The 22,051-nt window shown below is 38.8% G+C and overlaps 1 protein-coding gene across 7 annotated transcripts in view; it reads left to right on the top strand.

The window, feature by feature from the left end:
• The window catches only part of LOC128699302 (serine/arginine-rich splicing factor 6), a 227,318-nt gene extending 210,926 nt beyond the window's left edge, over positions 1-16,392 (top strand). For all 7 annotated transcript variants that reach the window (XM_070098266.1, XM_053791909.2, XM_070098265.1 and 4 more), the window contains 3 exons: positions 3,084-3,197; positions 9,212-9,391; positions 9,652-16,392. In XM_070098266.1, the coding sequence (XP_069954367.1) occupies positions 3,084-3,197; positions 9,212-9,391; positions 9,652-9,751 (394 nt within the window). In that variant the 3' untranslated portion in view covers positions 9,752-16,392. The remainder of the gene's footprint in view (positions 1-3,083; positions 3,198-9,211; positions 9,392-9,651) is intronic.
• Positions 16,393-22,051: the final 5,659 nt, after the last annotated feature.

Genomic DNA, 22,051 nt, shown 5'->3' with positions numbered 1-22,051 from the left:
ACATGCACCCACAGTATAAAAATTTATACAAATATATACGAGATGTTTACCAAACGGTTTGTAGAAGTGTCGGAAGAATTACGTTTTCTCTAGTCCGTCACCTGTTACTAGGGATAACTGTAGAAAAATATTCCTTTCGTATGCCTTCACTTTATAGCTATAATTCTGTACTAACTTGTACACAGTGTAAGAGTATTTGTTTCGTGATTTAATTATTATAATAATAATAAAAATATTATAAGGTAAAAGTTTCACAAACTCTTACAAATGTACATGAATGAACTAAAACTGGACACGTATTAATACCGTCTATTTCGCCTGACCGAGGGATCGTCCACAACCTGTTCAGTTTGTTTACGCTGTCTGAGCTCGGTGTATCATTAAATGTTGTATATTACGTTAATATACACATTTTCATTAATCCAGCCGTGATTTTTTTTTTCAAAATTATATAATAAACACGATACATAACATAAATACATAACATATGTGTAGAGAACCTAGGATAACCCAAAAAAGTCAGAGTGACTTACTTCCATTGCCTTCACTCAGAGCATCATTTCTTCTCAAAATGATGTTACATGAGAATGGGAGTGTTCTTCTTTATTTATTCTACCGTATCAATGTAGAGACAACCTGTACACAATGTAACTTGTACACAAACCAGACGTGTACACTGTTTACAAAACTTACCTTCGCCTGGTTTGTTTACATAACTCTGCGCCTGTCCTCTCTCATGCACTCATTCTTTCTCTCTGGTATGGTAGCCTGGCTGACTACCATACATACCACAATTGATTTTTTACAATAAATACTACTCATCTCACCCTATATTTTAAAGTAAGTAATGAGTGAACTGTATATACATTTTATCGCTCTGGGATGCTTAAATATCATAGAATAGTATGTGTGGGTGGGTTGGCCTGGTATGGTAGCCTGGCTGACTACCATACATACCACACTTGATATTTTACAATAAATACTACTCATCTCACCCTATATTTTAAGGTAAGTAATGAGTGAACTGTATATACATTTTATCGCTCTGGGATGCTTAAATATCATAGAATAGTATGTGTGGGTGGGGTGGCCTGGTATGATAGCCTGGCTGACACCATACATACCACACTTGATTTCTTACAATAAATACTACTTGTCTCACCCTAGATTAAGACTATAAATATTTTAAGGTAAGTATTGAGTGCACTGTGTGTGTATTGTACTTTTTTATTGTTTTTTGATGCCTGGTTCTATTGCTAACATAATATATGTTTGTGTAAACTTGTTATCTAGTGTTTGTATGCATTTGTAAGTGGAAAAAAAGGGTGTTCCACTTTACGGCGGTTTCTGCTTTACGGCGGTAGCCTGGAACCTAACCCGCCATATAAGTGGGGCCCTCCTGTATATATATTTATATATATATATATATATATATATATATACATACATTATATACAGTATTAGTCTCACAGGCCACAAATATTACTAGAAAAAAAAATTGAAAAGAAAAGAAAAAAGTACGAAAAACGGAAAACAAATGCGACTTTGCGGAAGTCGCGGATGTTGCCACCACCCGGTCATTTTGGGTCAACTTCATGCCTGTATATCTCAGTAAGTACTGATCAGAATTTTTTTTTTTTTTTTTGTTTCATTACCTTCACAAAACTATTATCTTTAATTCTGTAAGAAAAATAATTTTTTTATTTTTTCAAAATTTCTTGGACAGTGGGGCACCCATTGAAATTTGGCCTCTAGATCCTGAAAGGGTTAATATATTTGTAGATACGGTTGTAAAAGAAATAAATGCTACGGTGTTGGGAAGAGGGGCGGTATTAAATTATGGGGTATCAATACAAAATGGGAATTGACACAGTTACTTTTTGCTGATGATACTGTGCTTATGGGAGATTCTAAAGAAAAAGTTGCAAAGGTTAGTGGACGAGTTTGGGAGGGTGTGTAAAAGTAGAAAGTTGAAAGTAAGGTGATGAGGGTATCAAATGATTTAGATAAAAATTGAATATCACATTGGAGAGAGGGAGTATGGAAGAAGTGAATGTTTCAGGGATATTTGGGAGTTGTGTCAGAGGATGGGTTTATGAAGGATAAGGTTAACCATAGAATTGATGAAGAAAAAAAAGGTGAGTGGTGTGTTGAGGTATGTGGAGACAATAATCTTATCTATAGAGGCAAAGAAGGGAATATTTGAAAGTATAGTGGTACCAACTCTCTTATATGGGTGTGAAGCTTGGGTTGTAAATGTTGCAGCGAGGAGATGGTTGGAGGCAGTGGAGATGTTCTGTCTAAGGGCAGTTTATGGTGTATATTATGCAGAAAATTTGGAGTGTGGAAATTAGGAGACGGTGTGGAGTTAAAAGTATTAGAGGGCTGAAGAGGGGTTGTTGAGGTGGTTTGGTCATTCAGAGAGCATGGATCAAAGTAGAATGACATGGAGAGCATACATATCTGTAGGGGAAGGAAGGCATGGTAGGGGTCGTCCTCGGAAAGGTTGGAGGGAGGGGGTAAAGGAGGTTTTGTGGGCAAGGGGCTTGGACTTCCAACAAGTGTGCGTGAATGTGTTAGATAGGAGTGAATGGAGACGAAAGATTTTTGGGAGCTGACGAGCTGTTGGAGGGTGAGCAGGGTAATATTTAGTGAAGGGATTCAGGAAAACCTGTTACTTTTATATAGCCAAACTTGAGTACTGGAAATGGGAAGTACAATGCTTGCACTTTAAAGGAGGGGTTTGGGATATTGGCAGTTTGGAGAGATATGTTACACTGTATATGTTTATACATGTATACGCTTCTAAGCTGTTGTATCTGGGTGCCTCAGCAAAAACAGTGATTATGTATGAGTGAGGTGAAAGTGTTGAATGATGAAAGTATTTTCTTTTTTGGGATTTTTTCTTTGTGGGTCACCCTGCCTTGGTGTGAGATGGCTGACTCGAAAAAAAAAAACTCAACATTGAGCTAGGTCTTGTATACCGGTTTAATTCATTCACAGATTGAGACATCTTAGCTAAGGTAAAACTAAGTTCATAAAATGCATTAGTGAAGTGTTATGTGTTAATATTTTATTTCCAGGTCTCGCTCTCGCAGCCGATCAAGGTCGCGTTCCCGGTCACGCTCCCAAACTCGCTCTCGAAGCCGATCAAGATCTCGCTCACCATCTCGCTCACGAAGCCGTTCTCATTCAAGGTTAGTTGCTCTGTTGAAATAATTTTGTGCAGTAAATTAGACTTTTCATAACTTCATGTATGTGTTCTTAAGTACTTAACGGGATATTTTTTTTTTTTTTTTCTCATTTCACTTTCCATGTACAGTAGTCCCCCCAAATTCACAGGGGTTACGTTCCAAGATCACCCACAAATTTGAAAGAACCGCGAATTTGGGATGCAGTTAAAAACATGCCTATAAATGCCCATTTTTATAGTTTAAACCCTAAATATGTCCCCAAAACAGTTAAATTTCAAACTCAGCTTCATACATCACCCTAAACAAAAAATGTAAAGATAAACCCGTATTCAGTACTGTACTATGTCTCCCACAGTGCTAGAATGTAAAATACTGATGTTGCCCCCGTATTTACTGTAATTCATGCAACCTCGTTTTCTTTGGTATACGTACGGTAAATATACGGTAATAATTTAAATTATATTTTTCTTAATATTTATCAATAACACAAAAAATTATGTATTGCCACGAAAAAAGCCAAAATAAAAAATCAGTGAATTTGCAGGGATTTCCATGAACAATTATTAGTTAGGTTCTAAGGGAAAAATCTGTGAATTACTGAAGCCACAAATTCAGAACTGCGAATTCACAGGGGTCCACTGTACTATAAAATGCTGTACAGTATATCCTTCTTTTAACATCAGTCTTCCAGAACGAGCCATTTTAATTTATTTGCAGCTAAACTGCTATTAACTATAATTGATCTTATTGTTATTGAGTTTGGGTTGTGATCAACCCATATAAATATAGCAAGGAAGAGTTTAATTAAAATAGCTTAACCCTTTCAGTGGTTGTCATGTAGATATATGTTGTTGATGCCAGGGCCCCTAGATAAGCTATGAGTGGTGAATTGTGATGAAGATATGAGAATAGGTCTGTGTAGTGAGTGTGCATAGTATTAAAAAAAGTCCTGACCCCCACAGTGCATGATGGAAAAAGCAAAACTAACCATGTGTTTGGTTTAAAATAACTTTGAGGTATTTCCTAGGGTGTTTTTTCTATGGTTTTATTATCTGCATCTTGGTGTCAGTTGATAGAATGGAAGCTATGCTATTTCTGTAATAGATCTTCCATTCTATCAAATGAGACCAAGAAAAGAATACAACCATAAATGCCATACGAAAGTACACCGCAAAGTCGCTGTTGTAGACCAAAAACATGGGCCTAGTTTTTTCTTATTGTGCACTGCTTGCTGCAGGATTTTTTTTATACTGTGCACACTGACCATGCAGACACATTCTCTCACATGTAGGGCTACCAGCTTTCTCCCACAAGATTTGAAGCTGCTAGAATATTGGCATTGTCTTACAGGACTAACACTGGCTTCAAAGCTGTAATTTTATGGGACTGACACTGAAGGAGCTAATAGGTGTGATTCAATTATTGGGATGTCATAAACTATGATCATTCATTCCTGGTTATATTTTATTATCTAATAGGTAAATCTTTATTTATGGGGTTACTAGCCCCTTGCTCCAGGCATGTTAGTCGCCTCTTACAACACACATGGCTTGTGGAGGAAGAGATCTTTTTCACTTTCCCATGAAGATAAGAGGAAATAAACAAGAACAAGAACTAGTAAGAAAATAGAAAAAAAAGAGGGGTTTGTATATACAGTGGACCCTCAGCCAATGATATTAATCCGTTCCTGAGAGCTCATCATTAATCGAAATTATCGTTAGTCGAGTTAATTTTCCCCGTAAGAAATAATGTATATATTAATTTTAATACATACAAACTGAAGAAGACATGTACAATTACATGACACTTACCTTTATTGAAGATCTGGTGATGATTGATAGGATGGGAGGAGGGGAGAGTGTGGATGGTGTTAGTGTTTAGAAGGGGAATCCCCTTCCATTAGGGCTTGAGGTGTCAAGTCCTTTTCCGGGGTTACTTCCCTTCTTCTTTTAATGCCACTAGGACCAGCTTGAGAGTCACTGGACCTGTCACACAACATATCTGTCCATAGAGGCCTGTATATCCCGTTCCTTTATGACATTCCTGGAGTGTTTCACAACATTGTCAGTGTCACAATTAAACACTTGTTCAGGTTTCAATTCTTCACTGTCTATGTACTCCTTGAATTCCTGTACATATTTTTCAGCTGCTTTTTGGTCTGAACTGGTAGCCTCACCATGCCTTATCACACTATGTATGCCACTACGATTCTTAAATCTCTCAAACCAACCTTTGCTGGCCTTAAATTCACTCAGATCACCACTAGTTGCAGGCATTTTTTCTAATTAAATTGTCATGCAACTTCCTAGCCTTTTCACATATGATCGCGTGAGAGATGCTATCTCCTGCTATCTGTTTTTCGTTTATCCACACCAATAACAGTCTCTCAACATCTTCTATCACTTGCGATCTCAGTTTCGAAAACATAGTTGCACCTTTGGCAAGAACAGCTTCCTTGATTGCCATTTTCTTGGCCACAATAGTAGCGATGGTTGATTGGGGTTTTGTGCACAACCTGGCCAGCTCGGAGACACACTCCACTTTCATACTTAGCAATGATCTCTTTCTTCATTTTTTTTTTTTCCAACAAGTCGGCCGTCTCCCACCGAGGCAGGGTGACCCAAAAAGAAAGAAAATCCCCAAAAAGAAAATACTTTCATCATCATTCAACACTTTCACCACACTCACACATTATCACTGTTTTTGCAGAGGTGCTCAGAATACAACAGTTTAGAAGCATATACGTATAAAGATACACAACATGTCCCTCCAAACTGCCAATATCCCAAACCCCTCCTTTACAGTGCAGGCATTGTACTTCCCATTTCCAAGACTCAAGTCCGACTATATGAAAATAACCGGTTTCCCTGAATCCCTTCACTACGTATTACCCTGCTCACACTCCAACAGATCGTCAGGTCCCAAGTACCATTCGTCTCCATTCGCTCCTATCTAACACGCTCACGCACGCTTGCTGGAAGTCCTTCATATCCATAGTAATTCTCACCCTTTTTGCTGTAGGGTTGGCACTAAAGCTTTCTTGGGGCCCATGGTGACTTATTTTGCAGGTGCAATCACTAAAAACGCTGTGATAATATGAAATGTTCTGATTGTATGTTTGGATGGGACCGCAGTGGCTGGCTGGCTTGTAAACACTGGCCACAAGTGGACGCGTCTCGAACAGAACGAATCGTGTTGGTCGAGTTTTTTAACTCTAGTCGAGGCAAAATTTTTGCGTTAAAATGTATCGCTAGTCGGATTTAACATTAGACGATGCCATTGTTGGTCGAGGGTCCACTGTATATGCTTGTACATGCTTGTGTAATGTGGCCTAAGTGTAAGTAGAAGTAGCAAAACATACCTGAACTCTTGCATGTTTTTGAAACAGAAAAAAGACACTAGCAATCCTACCATCATGTAAAACAGTTACTGGCTTCCGTTTTACACTCGCTTGGCAGGACGGTAGCACCTCCCTGGGTGGTTGCTGTCTACCAACCTACTACCTGGGATTATTATTATTATTATTAAAATGGAAAGCAAGTATATGTAGGAGAGGCCTGGGGACATGATTATGGGGAGAAATGTTTTAGTATGTGGAATGTGTGCTGTAAGTTTTTGGTGCTTTTTAAATTTGTGTGTGTGTGTGTGTGTACTCACCTAGTTGAGGTTGCGGGGGTCGAGTCCGAGCTCCTGGCCCCGCCTCTTCACTGATCACTACTAGGTCACTCTCCCTGAGCCGTGAGCTTTATCATACCTCTGCTTAAAGCTATGTATGGATCCTGCCTCCACTACATCGCTTCCCAAACTATTCCACTTACTGACTACTCTGTGGCTGAAGAAATACTTACTAACATCCCTGTGATTCATCTGTGTCTTCAGCTTCCAACTGTGTCCCCTTGTTACTGTGTCCAATCTCTGGAACATCCTGTCTTTGTCCACCTTGTCAATTCCTCTCAGTATTTCGTATGTCGTTATCATGTCCCCCCTATCTCTCCTGTCCTCCAGTGTCGTCAGGTTGATTTCCCTTAACCTCTCCTCGTAGGACATACCTCTTGGCTCTGGGACTAGTCTTGTTGCAAACCTTTGCACTTTCTCTAGTTTCTTCACGTGCTTGGCTAGGTGTGGGTTCCAAACTGGTGCCGCATACTCCAATATGGGCCTAACGTACACGGTGTACAGGGTCCTGAATGATTCCTTGTGTGTGTGTGTGTGTGCGTGTGCGTGCGTGCGTGTGCGTGCGTGTGCGTGTGTGTGTGTGTGTGTGTGTAAAAATATGTAAAATATATACAGTAGAGCCCCCTGTATCTGCAGGGGATACATTCCAACCCCTGCCGTGGATACCTGAAACCATGGGTAGTAGTGAACCCTATATGTGTCATTTTTCATCTACATACATACCTCCTTCTTTCAACAAATTGGCAGTATCTCACCGAAGTAGGGTGGCCCAAAAAGAAAGACGAAAGTTTCTCTTTTCAACTTTAGTATTCTTTCTTCTTTCAACATACCAGCCGTATCCCACTGAGGTGGGGTGGCCCAAAAGGAAAAACGAAAGTTTTGCCTTTTAAATTTAGTAATCTATACAGGAGAAAGGGTTACTAGCCCCTTGCTCCCGGCATTTTAGTTGTCTCTTACGACGCACATGGCTTACAGAGGAAGAACTCTGCTCCACTTCCCCATGGAGACATACATACTTATGATAGTTTAATTGATAAATTAAGCAAAATATGTCTAGAATTATCACTTTTTTCACTGATGGGAAGCATTTCATGGCTTCTCTTAGGCTCTGAAGAACTGCTAGCATCAATAATTTTGCACATTGGGGTCATTCTTAAGTAAAATTAAAGATTATTTTTGGGACACAGTAAACTGTGGATAACTGAAACCGCGGATACTGACTCCGTGGATACAGGGGCTTTACTGTATTTTAACCCTTTCAGTGTTTTCGAAGTACTAGTACGGCTTATGCACCAGGGTTATTGACGTACTAGAATGCCTAAATTCTAGCGCTTTCAAATCTAGTGAAAGCTGGTAGGCCTACATATGAAAGAATGGGTCTATGTGGTCAGTGTGGGCAGTATAAAAAATCCTGCAGCACACAGTGTGTAATGAGAAAAAAAAAAACTTTGACAGTGTTTTTGGATTAAAACGGCGACTTTGCACTGTATTTTCGTATGGTATTTATGGTTGTATTCTAGTTTTCCTGGTCTCATTTTATAGAATTGAAGACATATTACAGAAATAGAGATGATTTTGATTGGTTTCACAATGAAAAGTACCATGAAATTTATTTTTACCTAGGTTCAAAAGTAAACAAATCATGCCAAGAGTCCAATACTGGTGAGTCTCATATTCTTTCACAAGTGCGCTGATATTATTTATACCATTTCTACACTAATACAGTAGTCTGCATAACAGTAAATCTTCTATTGTTTGTAAGAATAAAAATTCAAAGTGGAAAGCAAAAGAATGTAAGAGGGACCTGGGGATGTGACTAATGAACAGAGGAAATGTTATTTTAGTGCCAGGAATATCTTTCTTGTTTATTCTGGAGCCTATTTGGAAATTGGCATCTTCTGAAATTTGTGTGAAATTGGCAAAATGCCAATTTCTAACCACTTTCTTGGATAGTGGAAATTGGTAAATGCGTGGTTTCTTGTACTCATTCGATAGAAAAAATGGAGTTCTAGCGAAATAAATATGTTTTTTGCCGACTAGTACACAGGAATTGGCCAAAAATAGGGCTCAAATTGGGCAAAATCGCCGATGCGTAAACATTGGTGAGACCGCTAACTTCACAAGAGCATAATTCTGTAAGTTTCCATCAAATTTCATACTTTTGGTGTCATTAGGATCGGAAAAAGATTATCATTTCATAAGAATAAATAATTTTTTTTTTTTCCGAGAAATTTTCGACCCTGAGAACAAGTTTAGGAGAGGGCCTCTCGACCCTGAAAGGGTTAATATAATTAGTTGATAATACTTTCACTTATCACCTGTTGTTGCTTTCAATTTGCCAGAGACAGACGGGCAAGGAAGTCTCGATCAAAATCTCGCTCTAAATCCCGATCCCGTTCAAGATTGCGATCCCAGTCAAAATCCAGATCCAGGTCTAAGTCCAGATCTAAATCCAAGTCAAAATCCAAGTCTAGATCTAAGTCTAGATCACGATCCCAATCAAAGGAGAAATCGAAATCCAGGTATGATTTTTCTTTTTTATTAAATCTGTGAACATTAAATGCATGGCCTAACTTATCAGCATTTATGGATATGGTGTTTGTCTTTATGAATTAATTGTCGCAGTAAAAATATTTCATGAACAAGAGTCATCCTTCTGAATTATTGAACCTGTCACTAAGTAAATATAAATGTTAGAAGTGTAACAGCTGATACTTTATGTAGATTCAGTGTTTTATAAACAAGTTATTAGGCTGAATTCCTTAATATGTCTCATTTGCAGGTCACGATCACCGAGTCACAGCAAGTCTCCTGTTAATGATCAGTCATCCAGTCGATCTCGTTCCCAGACCCCAAAAGCAAAGGAAGAAGAGGACAATTAGAATTAGCATGTACAATAATTATAAAAAATATGGTATTGATTAAGGTGGAATAATGGAACTTACTTTCTTACATGTAACTTAAAGAAATTCTTGTACTGCATTTTATTGTTCATAAATTTCTTTGAAGCATTTATTAACTTCAGTGTTGTAAATGTAATTATATCATCATTATTATTATTATTATTATTATTACTACAATTTGTATTAACATTATTGTAGTTATTGTTATTTTGATTGAGTACTATGATGCCACCATCTGGTAAAGAGTAGGATATACTTCGCAGTCATTTTGTCTACCAGTTTTAGAAGTAGGCCTCACTGAATTTATATATCATAAATTATTTTTTTTTATTGTTATAAGTATTACAGTGGCTGTCTCCCACCAAGGTAGGGTAACACAAGAAAGGAAACATTCACCATCATTCAATAGCTATTTTCTCAGAAGTGCACAGACTTAAGAACTAAAGTTCCTGCACCTCTCTTTCGTTTCATAAGCAGATGAAGCCATTCTCTGTAATTTATATTTTTTAGTTATGTGAACCAGTTTGTAAGTTGTTTGCTGGCTCTCTGTCATACTTTCATTTTTTTTTTTTTTTAAGGTGCAGACACCATACTACAATGCCACAGTATATTACTCTTTGGCCTGTATTATGCTGTAAATATTTTTTTAAGCATTCTCACATCTATACCTGAAGGAAATTTAGTGTGTGCACCCGTGTAACATAAGAGTTTCTCAGAATTGTATTTGTGGTCTTTTTGTAGTGATTTTTTGTCTATGATGACTTGTATAATCCAATTTGATGCTCTCAATGTTTTATCACAATAGTATGTATTCTTTGAGTGGCCTCTTATTTCTTTTTCCCCATTTCTACTTCAAAGCACTTTTCAACTTCATATCCCAACATCACCCAGTTGATTTAAGTCTTCTTGTTACAATTTACAATCTCTCTTATTGCAGAGAATTTTTTCTTTCTTCTTTCAACACACCAGCCGTATCCCACCGAGGCGGGGTGGCCCAAAAGGAAAAACGAAAGTTTCTCCTTTTACATTTAGTAATATATACAGGAGAAGAGGTTACTAGCCCCTTGCTCCCGGCATTTTAGTCGCCTCTTACAACACACATGGCTTACGGAGGAAGAATTCTGTCCCACTTCCCTATGGAGACAAGAGGAAGTAAACAAGAATGAGAACTAGAAAGAAAATAGAAGAAAACCCAGACAGGTGTGTATATATGTGCTTGTACAGGTATGTGTAGTGTGACGTAAGTGTAAGTAGAATTAGCAAGACGTACCTGAAATCTTGCATGTTCATGAGACAGAAAAAAAGGACACCAGCAATCCTACCGTCATGTAAAACAGTTACAGGCTTTCGTTTTACACTCACTTGGCAGGACGGCAGTACCTCCCTGGGCGGTTGCTGTCTACCAACCTACTACCTACAAGATAATTTTTTATCATCCACAAATATGTCTCCCCTCCCCCCTTCCCCAAGTCAGTTGCATAAATCATTAACATTGGGTCAGGAAATCTCTTGTCCACTATAATGGTTTGCTTTTTATGTTTTGTGGCCTGTTTTATGGCTACTTTTGTGAACATTCAGTTATTGATATCATCACTCTGGCTTGTAGCACATAATTTATTACGTGCACATGCACAATTTAAATCATGGGGAAACTCATTTTACACTGGCAAATATTAAAAGTTCCTGAATATATGGATGAATGAATGCTAGGAAGCTTTTCACATTGTATGTTATGCTCAAAATATTTAGCAATAGTATTGTGTCTTCATCTCAAAAAATGCATGTGGATAAGATAGCAAAAGTCTCAAGTAAGTTCCAAAAATGGATCTCAACACTAGAAATATGACTTGCAAACAAGGATAAAATTAAGTAAAATGCCTTTGGGTGATTGAAGAAATGAGGAGTGTTAATTATATGTTGGGTAGCTGAATAATATGAGAAAATCTATGAAGATTTCTTAGTACCATCAAGAGAGAGGCTAAAGTTGTAAACCAAGGAGGGAACAAAAAATACTGTACTACCTGTACTAGTGTTTTTCTTAGTGACAAAACAGTGGAATGGTATCTATGAGTAGGTAGCACTGACATCACAAGCCTGGCTTTGTATTCATTGTAAAAAAATTGGTAGTCATACACGTACAGTTTTTCTTTTGTTCCACTAACAGAAAACTTCCAGCTTTGTCTTGCTTGAATTTCTAGTTTTCACTTGTGTCCTTCCCTAATAAAAGGTTTGTTTTATGTCTTAAATGATTACAGATAGATTGTCAGATAATGAAGACAAGGCCAGATTGTTATTTATTAGGAAATCCAGAGCAGTGGGACTTATGGAAATTGAGCTTCCAAGCAGGTTAGAGATGTGAAAAGCATTTCTGCAGAGGAAGAGTAACAAAGACAGACAAGAGATGGGCAGTGACAGAATAGAAACTGACTTCCTAAGGGGATTCAAATTTAAATATGGTTTAGCTAATTTACAGTAATAATTTATAAGGTAAGAAGAGGGCTGAAGAGCTGAGTCTTGATTTCTGCAGTTATAAAGTTGTTAATTGCAGAGATAAGTCATAATTTATACCTACTTTGAAGGGTTTAGAACATTGTCAGTGGTGTCTCAGATTCCTGAAGTGTAAACTGAGGGAAGGAACCAATTTAATTTCTGGTGGTTTACTAGGAGACATTAGATGTGGTGGCACAGACAGACCCACGTGTATAAAATAAAGCTGAAAATAGAGTACTACTGTGTATTTCAGCTTACCCACTGAAGCCTTCCTAAACAGACAAGGATGGAGAGGGCTCTTTTATTTTTGTAATGTTGGTTCATTTGTATATTCACAAAACCACCTTTACCCCCTCCCTCCAACCTTTTCGAGGATGACCTCTACCTTGCCTTCCTTCCCCTACAGATTTGTATGCTCTCCAAGTCATTCTACTTTGTTCCATTCTCCCTAAATGATCAAACCACCTTAACAACCTCTTGTCAGCTCTCTGACTAATACTTTTAGTAACTCCACACTTCCTCCTGATTTCCACACTATGAATTCTCTGCATAATATTTACAGCACACATTGCCCTTAGGACATCTCCACTGCCTCCAGCTGCCTCCTCACTGTAGAATTTATAACACATGCTTCACACCCATATAAGAGTGTTGGTACTACTATACATTTCCTTTATCTCCATGGATAACGTCTTTTGTCTCCACAGATACCTCAACACAACACTTACTTTTTTTCTTCATCAGTTCTATGGTTAACCTCATCCTTCATACGTCCATCTGCTGACACGTCAACTCCCAAATATCTGAAAACATTCACTTTTTCCATACTCCTCTCCAATTTGATATCCAGTTTTTCTTTATCTAAATCATTTGATACCCTCATCACCTTACTCTTTTCTATGTTCACTTTCAACTTTCTACCTTTACACACACTCATACATTTATTAAATAAAAATACCAACCCCTCCAACACTATATTATCCCCTGCTCTTAACATTTTTGTCATGATCCCGTCAGTTCCAGCTGCTTTACCCTCGTTTCATTCTACATAATGCCTCACGCACTACCCCTACATTCACATCCTGCTCTTCTTCACTCCTTAAAGATGTTATACCTCCCTGGCCAGTGCATGAAATTACTGCCTCCCTTTCTTTATCTACATTTAAAAGTTCCTCAAAATATTCCCGCCATCTACCCAATACCTCCAAGCTCTCCATCTAACTCCCCTACTCTATTTTGAACTGACAAATCCATTCATTCCCTAGGCTTTCTTAACCTGTTATCTCGCTCCAATTTTTTTTCCTTAATTTCAGCAAAACTTGGTTGACAGGGCCTCTCCCACTCTATCATTTGCTCTTCTTTTGCGCTTTCTCACCCCTCCCTTCACCTTTCTTTTACTCTCCATATACTCTGCCCTCCTTATATCACTTCTGCTTTGTAAAAACCTATTATAAACTACCTTTTTTTTCTTTTATCACACCTTTTACCTCATTCCACCAATCACTTCTGAAGAGGAGTGATTGGTGGAATGCACCCACACTCTTATAGCCACAAACTTCTGCCCCAAATTCTAATACTGCATTTTTCAAACTATCCCATCCCTTTATTCCCCTTCCCCCTACTACCCATACTTACACTAGCTATCCTTCTTGTGGCCAGTGACACTGAATGAATTATGGATATGGATTGTGGAATTTGAATAATTTTACGTGCTTTTATTTTGGTTTCTGTAATTTGACAGTGAGTTGGTGACAACAGTAGCATGTTGATAATGTAAATTTGATAATGTTAGAAAATGTATAATTTTAAAATACTGAATAACCTAACTGTAATTCTTTGTAAATAAGTAAAACATCTCCATCCCGCCAAGGTAGAGATCCAAAAAAGGAAACATTTTCTATCATTCATTCAATACCTGCCTTGCCAGAAGTCCACAGACATAATTCAGATGACCCTCCAGACTGTAACATCCTCACTCTTCCTTCAGACACAGCTAATAATTTTTTGGTGATGATGGAAATATTTTTATTTGAAAATAAATGAAGGTAATGGAGAAGATAATTATAAAACTTGCATATGAATTTACTAGTTTTTATCTGAGCATGGTTTAGACTTCAGATTTCTAAATACTGTATGAAACTCAAGATTCTTTAAGAAACTCAAGGACTTAGGAAAGGTGGCAAAATCTTCATTAGGAAAGATATATCTAAAGAAGATAGTAAAGATTAAGAGCAAAATATAAACCGGCTTAAGATTTAAATAAAAAATAAGTTTTTTTCCTTGTAAGAGGTCTGAATAATCACACCTGTGCACTGAAGTTGTGTGAAATATAAAACAACAGCATTTTTAGAATGTGTAACTTCCATGCTCTGGACAGGATATCTTAAGGCTTTTAAAGTGAATGTTTCATTTTTTATGGCTACTCTTACTTATGAGACTTCAGTGTGATTAAAGGAAAAATTCTCACCACATGTTGATCTCAGATATGACATCTCCACTACTTCCAACCACATCTTCACTGCAGCATTCTTAATCCATGCCTCGCACACAAAAGAAATGTGAGTTTAGGTCCCAGACCTGTTTTGCTTTTTTAACTTGTTGGCTGTTTTCCATTAAGGCAGGTAAAGAAGGCAAATACACTTGCCATCACTTATTCCTAGTTGTCTTTTTAGAGGTGTATTGATATCACACTTTGGTTGATCTACCAATCTCAGCATCTCCGATGATCCTTCAGTGCTCGTACCATACTTCCCAGCTCCAGAACTTGAGTCGGCCTTACCAGTTTCCCAGAATTCTTTGATAAATATTACTTTGCTTACACTCCAGAAGCCCCCATGAAATCCCAAGAACCACCTGTCTCTACTCAGAGACAGGTGGTTCTTGCTAGTAAGCCTGTACCTCTAATAACCTTTTCATGCCCTCTTATTCTTAGGATAGCTCTCAATACCTTCCATACTGTCTTGGTTAATGTATCCTGCTCCAGCCTTTCTGAATTATCTACCAGTCTTAAAAACCCCTCCTTCACCTACCTTATTCCCTTCAGTTTGACATTCTTTCATTGCCTATATTTTTCTTTAATATTATCACCTTGTTCATTTTCTATTTTCACTGAAAGTTTTTTTTACACTGCCTCTCAAACTTGCTTCATTTTATAGGCATTGTCCTTGTGTACTGTAATAAATACTACATATAATTTAATTATTATCATGAACACAGGAGCAGATTGAGCCGGGGTGAACGTTGTCACCACAGAAGTACATGTATCATCAGTGTCATCTAAGGATCTGCACATTATGGTTCATTCCATCCCCAACTTGCTGTTTTTTTTTGTTTTTTTTTCTTTCACTCTGCTATATGTAGCAGTATTTTCATAATTCATTCATCTAGATGGCATATGCATGTATAATTACAGGTAGTGTAATTCATAGTACACAAAATGGTGGATGCTAGGTTAGGCTGAAAATGTGCACCCTATTTCCTCTTACAATTATTTTTGTATGTGTTGTAGATTATTAAAACATGTAGGATAAATGAATTCTTTGATGCTGCATGCTCTATAAAATTATTCATTAAAACTAGGGCTAATATATTTTTAATAAATATAGTCTTCTGTCTCGTCATTGACTGTCTTCTATCGTGGAACATTTCACGACATCTGCAATTCCGTTAATACTTTCTCATTCGCTGTATTCTGTATCATTCATCTACAAACAAATCACACGTAGAATTGATTCCGAGTAGATATAAATAATGGCTATACTGTTCTGTACAACATATGATTTCAGGATTTCATGTTAATATGGAATAAAAGACATGTATGCATTTTGTAGCTAAACTTGACACCATTTGTAATGCCTAGACAGCCTTCATCTCCCTATTGCTTGCACTTTATTTTGTTTCTTATCAGTCATCAGTATACACATTAGGAGTATATGGTCATGACTATACTTATCACTGTTTATATCTAGGAATTTAATGAGTGGTGGAAGCTCAATAAGGATGAAATTACACTCTGTATTTTCTCTTCCAGCTGTTTCGATGTAGGTTTTCAATTATTTATATGGGGAAGGGGAATTACATATTCATTATAAAATTTTGTTCTAGAGCAAGATAAAATTCAACTGAATAAATATACTTGAAACCCTTACTAGCCAAGAGGAGAAAAATTATCTTAATACTAGTATAATCAAAGATCAGTTCTGACCCCAGTGATTTATATAAATGATCTGCCAGAGGAGAAATTATTTATATAAATTAATTTGCAGAGGCAAAAATCTTAGGCATGGGTAAATATCAAAATGACTAAATATTTGCAGGAAAGTTTGGATGATTGAATTTAATGTTGAAAACTGTCATGGAATGTAATTGGATGAAAGCATAAAGCTCATACAGAATGTAGTGATAAAATCTTAAGAACATCCCATTAAGAAAAAAAGGTCTTTGGCAATTGCCAATAACATTATTGGCAAATATAAATATTTGGATGGGGAAATTCTAAGTAAATTATATAAAACTAGAATATGCAGCTGCAGTATGCTCTTCACATCTAAAGAAACGATAGACAAAATGAATACATAGTTCATTACTATGTAACTAAACTTGCAAAGGAATTAAAAATTATGGCCTACAAAGAATGAATAAAAGTTTTGAAAATTACTTCATTTGAAAAAAATGAATATGAAAAACCAGATAATGAATTTTTGAAACAAGCAGAGAGGTGCCCTGTCCCACTTTGTGAGATTTGTCAGGTTCCAGTGTTGGTTTGTCATATTCAGTTGGACTCTCCTGTCTTTCAGCAAGCACCCAAAATTCACCTCTGACATTGTCACTGCTCTAACATTCTTTATCTTTCCTCCTCTCTGATAGCCCCACCTTTGACACAGGCTCCCTCTCTGACTTTTTGAGAGCAACCGATTTATTGCACAAACTTTGAAAATACAGTGGAACCTCAGCTTACGAACGCCCGCACCATGCCAACTTTTCAGGATACGAACTGTCGTTTGGTCGATTTTTTGCTTCTGGATATGAACGAAATTTTAGGATGCGTACACACCCCTCAAAGGAGGTTCTTTAAATAAAGAAAAATAAATATTTTATTTATTTATCTTTGCAAAGGTTACAATGTGTGTTTACATCTCATGATATGATTGGAGCAAAGAAAGCAACTATCATGCCGAAGCATATCAGGCTGACTTAACCTAATACTTATAGACTACTTAAGTCTAGATAGGTGAAAAGTAGTATAGTGTTTACCAATATTTTGCTGATAGTGGCATCAACTACTGACAGCCTTTTGAAGTTTCTCCTTACTGTTATTATTATTATTATTACTATTATTATTGTTATAATTATATTATTAGTAGTAGTAGTACGTATGTGGTGAGGGGCTCTTGATCATGGGAATTGGATCTGCGTTCCAGTTCCCTAAATTAAGCCTAAATACCTTCCATCCCCTCCCCCCCCCCCACAAGTGCATTCCCATTATATTAATAATATACTAATTAATAATATATAAAATATAACACGTATAATAATAATGTACTATAATAATAATTATAATAGACAGCTTCAAAAGGCCGCCACTAGATGGCAGTGAATGCCACAACAATGCGGAAGCGGTTATGACCGCCTCCACTTATCACATAATGACGTATTTTATTCATTCTAGAGTATATATCAGGTTTCTATGTTATTTATATTGTTTATTATATCATATTAGATCAATTTTGATAGATAAATAAGCCATAGAGTTGATATTAGCATTATATTGAAGTGAATTTTTTCTGCCTCTGAGATCAGGAATTCTACCGGAATGGATTAATGGCTTTTCATTTAATTTAAATGATGAAAATTGACTCAGCATACGAACAAGGTCACAGAACGGATTAAGTTTGTAAGCCGAGGTTCCACTGCACTTCCTTTAGCACTCCTCATATCCCTTCCTAACTCTACCTTTGTTGTCCTCTCCACTCTTGCCTATCCTTTGATCCTGCATCACTCCCTTCCCTGCAGTGCTGTATGACGCTAGTGAGTTTAGCACTTCATTTTCATTATAATAATAATTTGAAACCAGCAGTAGGGTGAATAGTAGGCCGCACTTGTAATTTGAGTTAGACACAACTACAGTATTCAAATGATGGTAAATGGCTCATTTTTACTTGAGGTAATGTGTGCAACAACTACAGGAAATTAAATAATTATGATTAATTAAAGAAAAGGCATGATGAACATAGCTCTACCATTGTAAAGTCGAGTGGTACCTCAGTATACGTCCACTTTGGAATAAATCCAACTTGGTATATGTCCTGTTTGGATGCGAAAATTTTTGCTTGGTATACGACCTTTGTTTGGAATGCGACTCGTGCACTACCCTTGTTTTTCTTTCTCTCAAGACAAAGCCATGACTGCTCACTAGCATCAGTATGCCCGTTGCTACCATTCAATGAACAACCCGCGCTGTAACTCTGAATTTTCACGTGATTTTGTTTTTCCATATAAATTTTTAATAAATTCATTAACCATGAGCTCTAAGAAAGTTTATGAGAAGAGCCAAACAGTGAAGAAAATGGCTAACAGGATCTATATTACACAAGAGAAGGCATTACCAGGACACAACCCAGTGAAGGATAGGTTAACTCTTGTTCTGTGCCAATGCAAGTAGGGATTGCAAACTGAAGCCTCCACTAATCTACCACTCTGAAAACCCAAGGGCCTTTAAAAAACAACTTGCAGAAAACTCAGTTACCCATGATGTGCAGGTCAGACAGCAAGGCTTGGGCAACCAGAGAATATTTCAGTGAATGGTTTAATGTTGTGTTTGGACCAAGTGTAAAAAAGTTATTTAAAGGAGAAAAACCTGCCTCTGAAGAGGCCCTCCTCATAATAGACAATGCTCCAGCTCACCCTCCAAGCTTGCAGGACTGTGCTGCCAGAGTGTGACTTCATCACTGTAAAGTTTCTCCTCCCTAACACGGCTCCTCTCATTCAGCCCATGAATCACCAGGCCATCAGTAATTTCAAGAAACTCTACACTAAAACTCTATTCCAGAGGTGCTTTGAAGTGACCTCTGACATAGAGTTAACCCTGAGAGAGTTTTGGAAAGATCACTTTACTATCGCCCATTGCATAACTCATTGACAAAGCCTGGCAGGAAGTTTCATACAGAACAGTGAACTCTACTTGGAGGAATTTGTGGTCAGATGCAGTGGCTGAAAGGGACTTTGAGGCTGTGAAGGATATTGTGTGTCTGGACAGGTCCATGGGTCTGTATATGAGTAATGGTGAGGTGGAGGAGTTAGTGGAGGGGCACAGGGGAAAGCTGACCACTGAGGAGCTGCAGGAACTTGAGGAGGGGGACCTCTTCAAGGGGGGCTCCTTGGCGTGGTGAAGAGGCTCTTGGTCTGAGGAATTAGACCTGTCGGTCTCCTTATTCAGACCGAACCTAATTACCCCCCAATCCCCCCTTCCCTATCCCATCCTCCCCTTTTCCCTTTCCTCCTCCCCCTCCCCACCCCTCCTTTTTGCCCTTCCTCTTTTGGGCCTTTGGGATTTTTCCCACAGGCGCGCTAGTTCCTAGGTAGGGGAAAGGGTACCGGGGTCCATCCCATTCCGTTGAGGTTCTTGGCGGTGGCGTAGTTTGCCGTGGAATCTGGATTGCTTGGGGATGTCCCGATCCCTCTGCGGTATCCCGGAGAGTGGCTTTGGGTGTCTTTCGGGCGACGGGTGTATCTCTGGAAGCCACCTTTTGGATTCCGGGGGTGGTGGCCGAAGGAGGTATGCTTTGTGGCAGATATCCGGCCGCCCTCTCTTTTGCCCACCAAGGTAGCTCGGCAGATGTGAGGTTGCTATCCCGGATTGCTGGTTTACTGGCATGATGGGTAGGGTATGGCACGGGTTCCATGCTGCATCTATGCTACTTGTGGTGCTGAGGTCCTCTTGGGCGTGGATGGAGATTTCTGGCCCTTTCATTCCTCCTAGGAACTATCTCTCCCCGTTCCCCCCTTTTTTTTTATTCTTTTTTTATTTTTATTTTCTTTTCTTCTTTCTTTTTTTTCTTAAAAACAAAAGAAAGAAGTAACCTAACCATGGAGAACCTAATCCATGAACCTGGTACCCCCGGGCTCCTTCTTGATAACAAACCCCGTTCTGACCCCGCCTCGTCTTTGGACCACTCTTCGGACACTCCTCATGCCTCTGTACCTCTTGCCGGTGCTGTTTCCTCACCCGCTTCAGGTACTGAGGTCTCGACTGACTCCTTTGATTTGTCTGACCTCCGCTCTCCTTTGACTATGCTTCTGGCCTCTCCCTCTATGGTGCGGCAATTTTCGAATCGCCGGCCCATTCCACGTCGGACCAACTCTGATCCCACGCCTAAACGCCAATGACAATTACCTGCTGATGATACTTCTCCACCTTCTCGTTCTTCTCAGAAAAGATCGACACGTCCTGCACTCCCTTTCCACGCTCGGTTTCAGACTGCACAATGGACTAAATTCTTCACTTTATGACCAACTTCCTCTACTGCCTATCTTTCCGACCACAGTATTGGCAAGGCACTCCTATGCCATGTTGGTAAAGATATTTCTTTTCATGCTCTTAAGAGCGGTACGCGCATCATCACGGTACAGAATGCTACCCAAGCTCATGATCTTTCTCTTCTTTTCCATATAGATACTGTTCCTGTCACTATTGAAAGACATCATTCCCTCAATTCTTGTAGTGGTACCGTCATTCTGCCCCATACCATAGTTCAACAAAATTTCCAGACATGTGGCAATGACATTCTTGAACAGCTGGAACTCCAAGATCTCCCAATCCTCAAGGTAGACACTTATGTTCTTCCTGCCCGCGGGCGGAGACGATACCCTAGCAATGTGGCTCGTTTAACTTTTGACAGCCGTGAACTCCCATCCTCAGTTTATGTAGCAGGACATCTGTTACAAGTTCGAAAAGTGATCCCTACACCGCAACAGTGTAGAAATTGCTGGCGATTTGGCCATCCAGTGAAATATTGCAGATCCATAGCCGAATGCCCAGTCTGTGGTGCCGATGACCATTCTAATACGTCTTGCAGTCGACCTCCCTCTTGCCTTAATTGTCATGAGGCTCACCCTTCATACTCTCGCCGTTACCAAGTCTACTTAAATGAGCGGGAAATCCGTTACCTCAAAGAGGCAGAAGGTCTCCCTTATGCCATGGCAGTTTCTCATCTCCGCCTCCAAGGGAGACTACCTCGTGTTTCTTATTCCCATGTTTCAAAACGTCCCCCCACTTCTGGGGTCTCATCTTCTGCAACCTCCTCTGTGGTTACCTCTTCCATAGTCACTTCTGTATCTAATTCTTTTGTTGTCCTAGGCTCAGACGTCCCTACTTCAACGCCTCAGTCTGTTCTCGCTTCTTCGTGTTCTCCCTCACAAGCCTCAGTATTGACGAGACCTCGTACGACACCTCCTCCCAATCATCCCTCTACTTCTCAGAAGTCAAAAAAAGGTCCTTTAACCCCTCCTTCCCTTCTTCCACCTCCTCATTTTACCTTCCCTGTCTCTGTACCAGGTTCTTCCCCTCTCACTGGCTCTGTTACAAGTGTAGAGGTTCACCCTCCTCCTCGTACTATACCTACCTCCCCTGTTCCCTCCCAAGTTTCTTCCTCTTCTGCCACCTCCCAGGTTTCTGCCTCTAATGTCCCCTTCCACGCTTCTTCTCCAGTTCCCTCCACCCTTTCGTCCCCCCCCCCCCCTACCTTGGTACAGTCCATTACAGTTCCAATCTTTACTCATCCTCCCCCTACC

Source organism: Cherax quadricarinatus, chromosome 61 (assembly GCF_038502225.1).
Source record: "Cherax quadricarinatus isolate ZL_2023a chromosome 61, ASM3850222v1, whole genome shotgun sequence".
Lineage (NCBI taxonomy): Eukaryota > Metazoa > Arthropoda > Malacostraca > Decapoda > Parastacidae > Cherax > Cherax quadricarinatus.
Note: the sequence above shows the minus strand (reverse complement) of the source record. Positions and strands in the feature narration are given on the sequence as shown.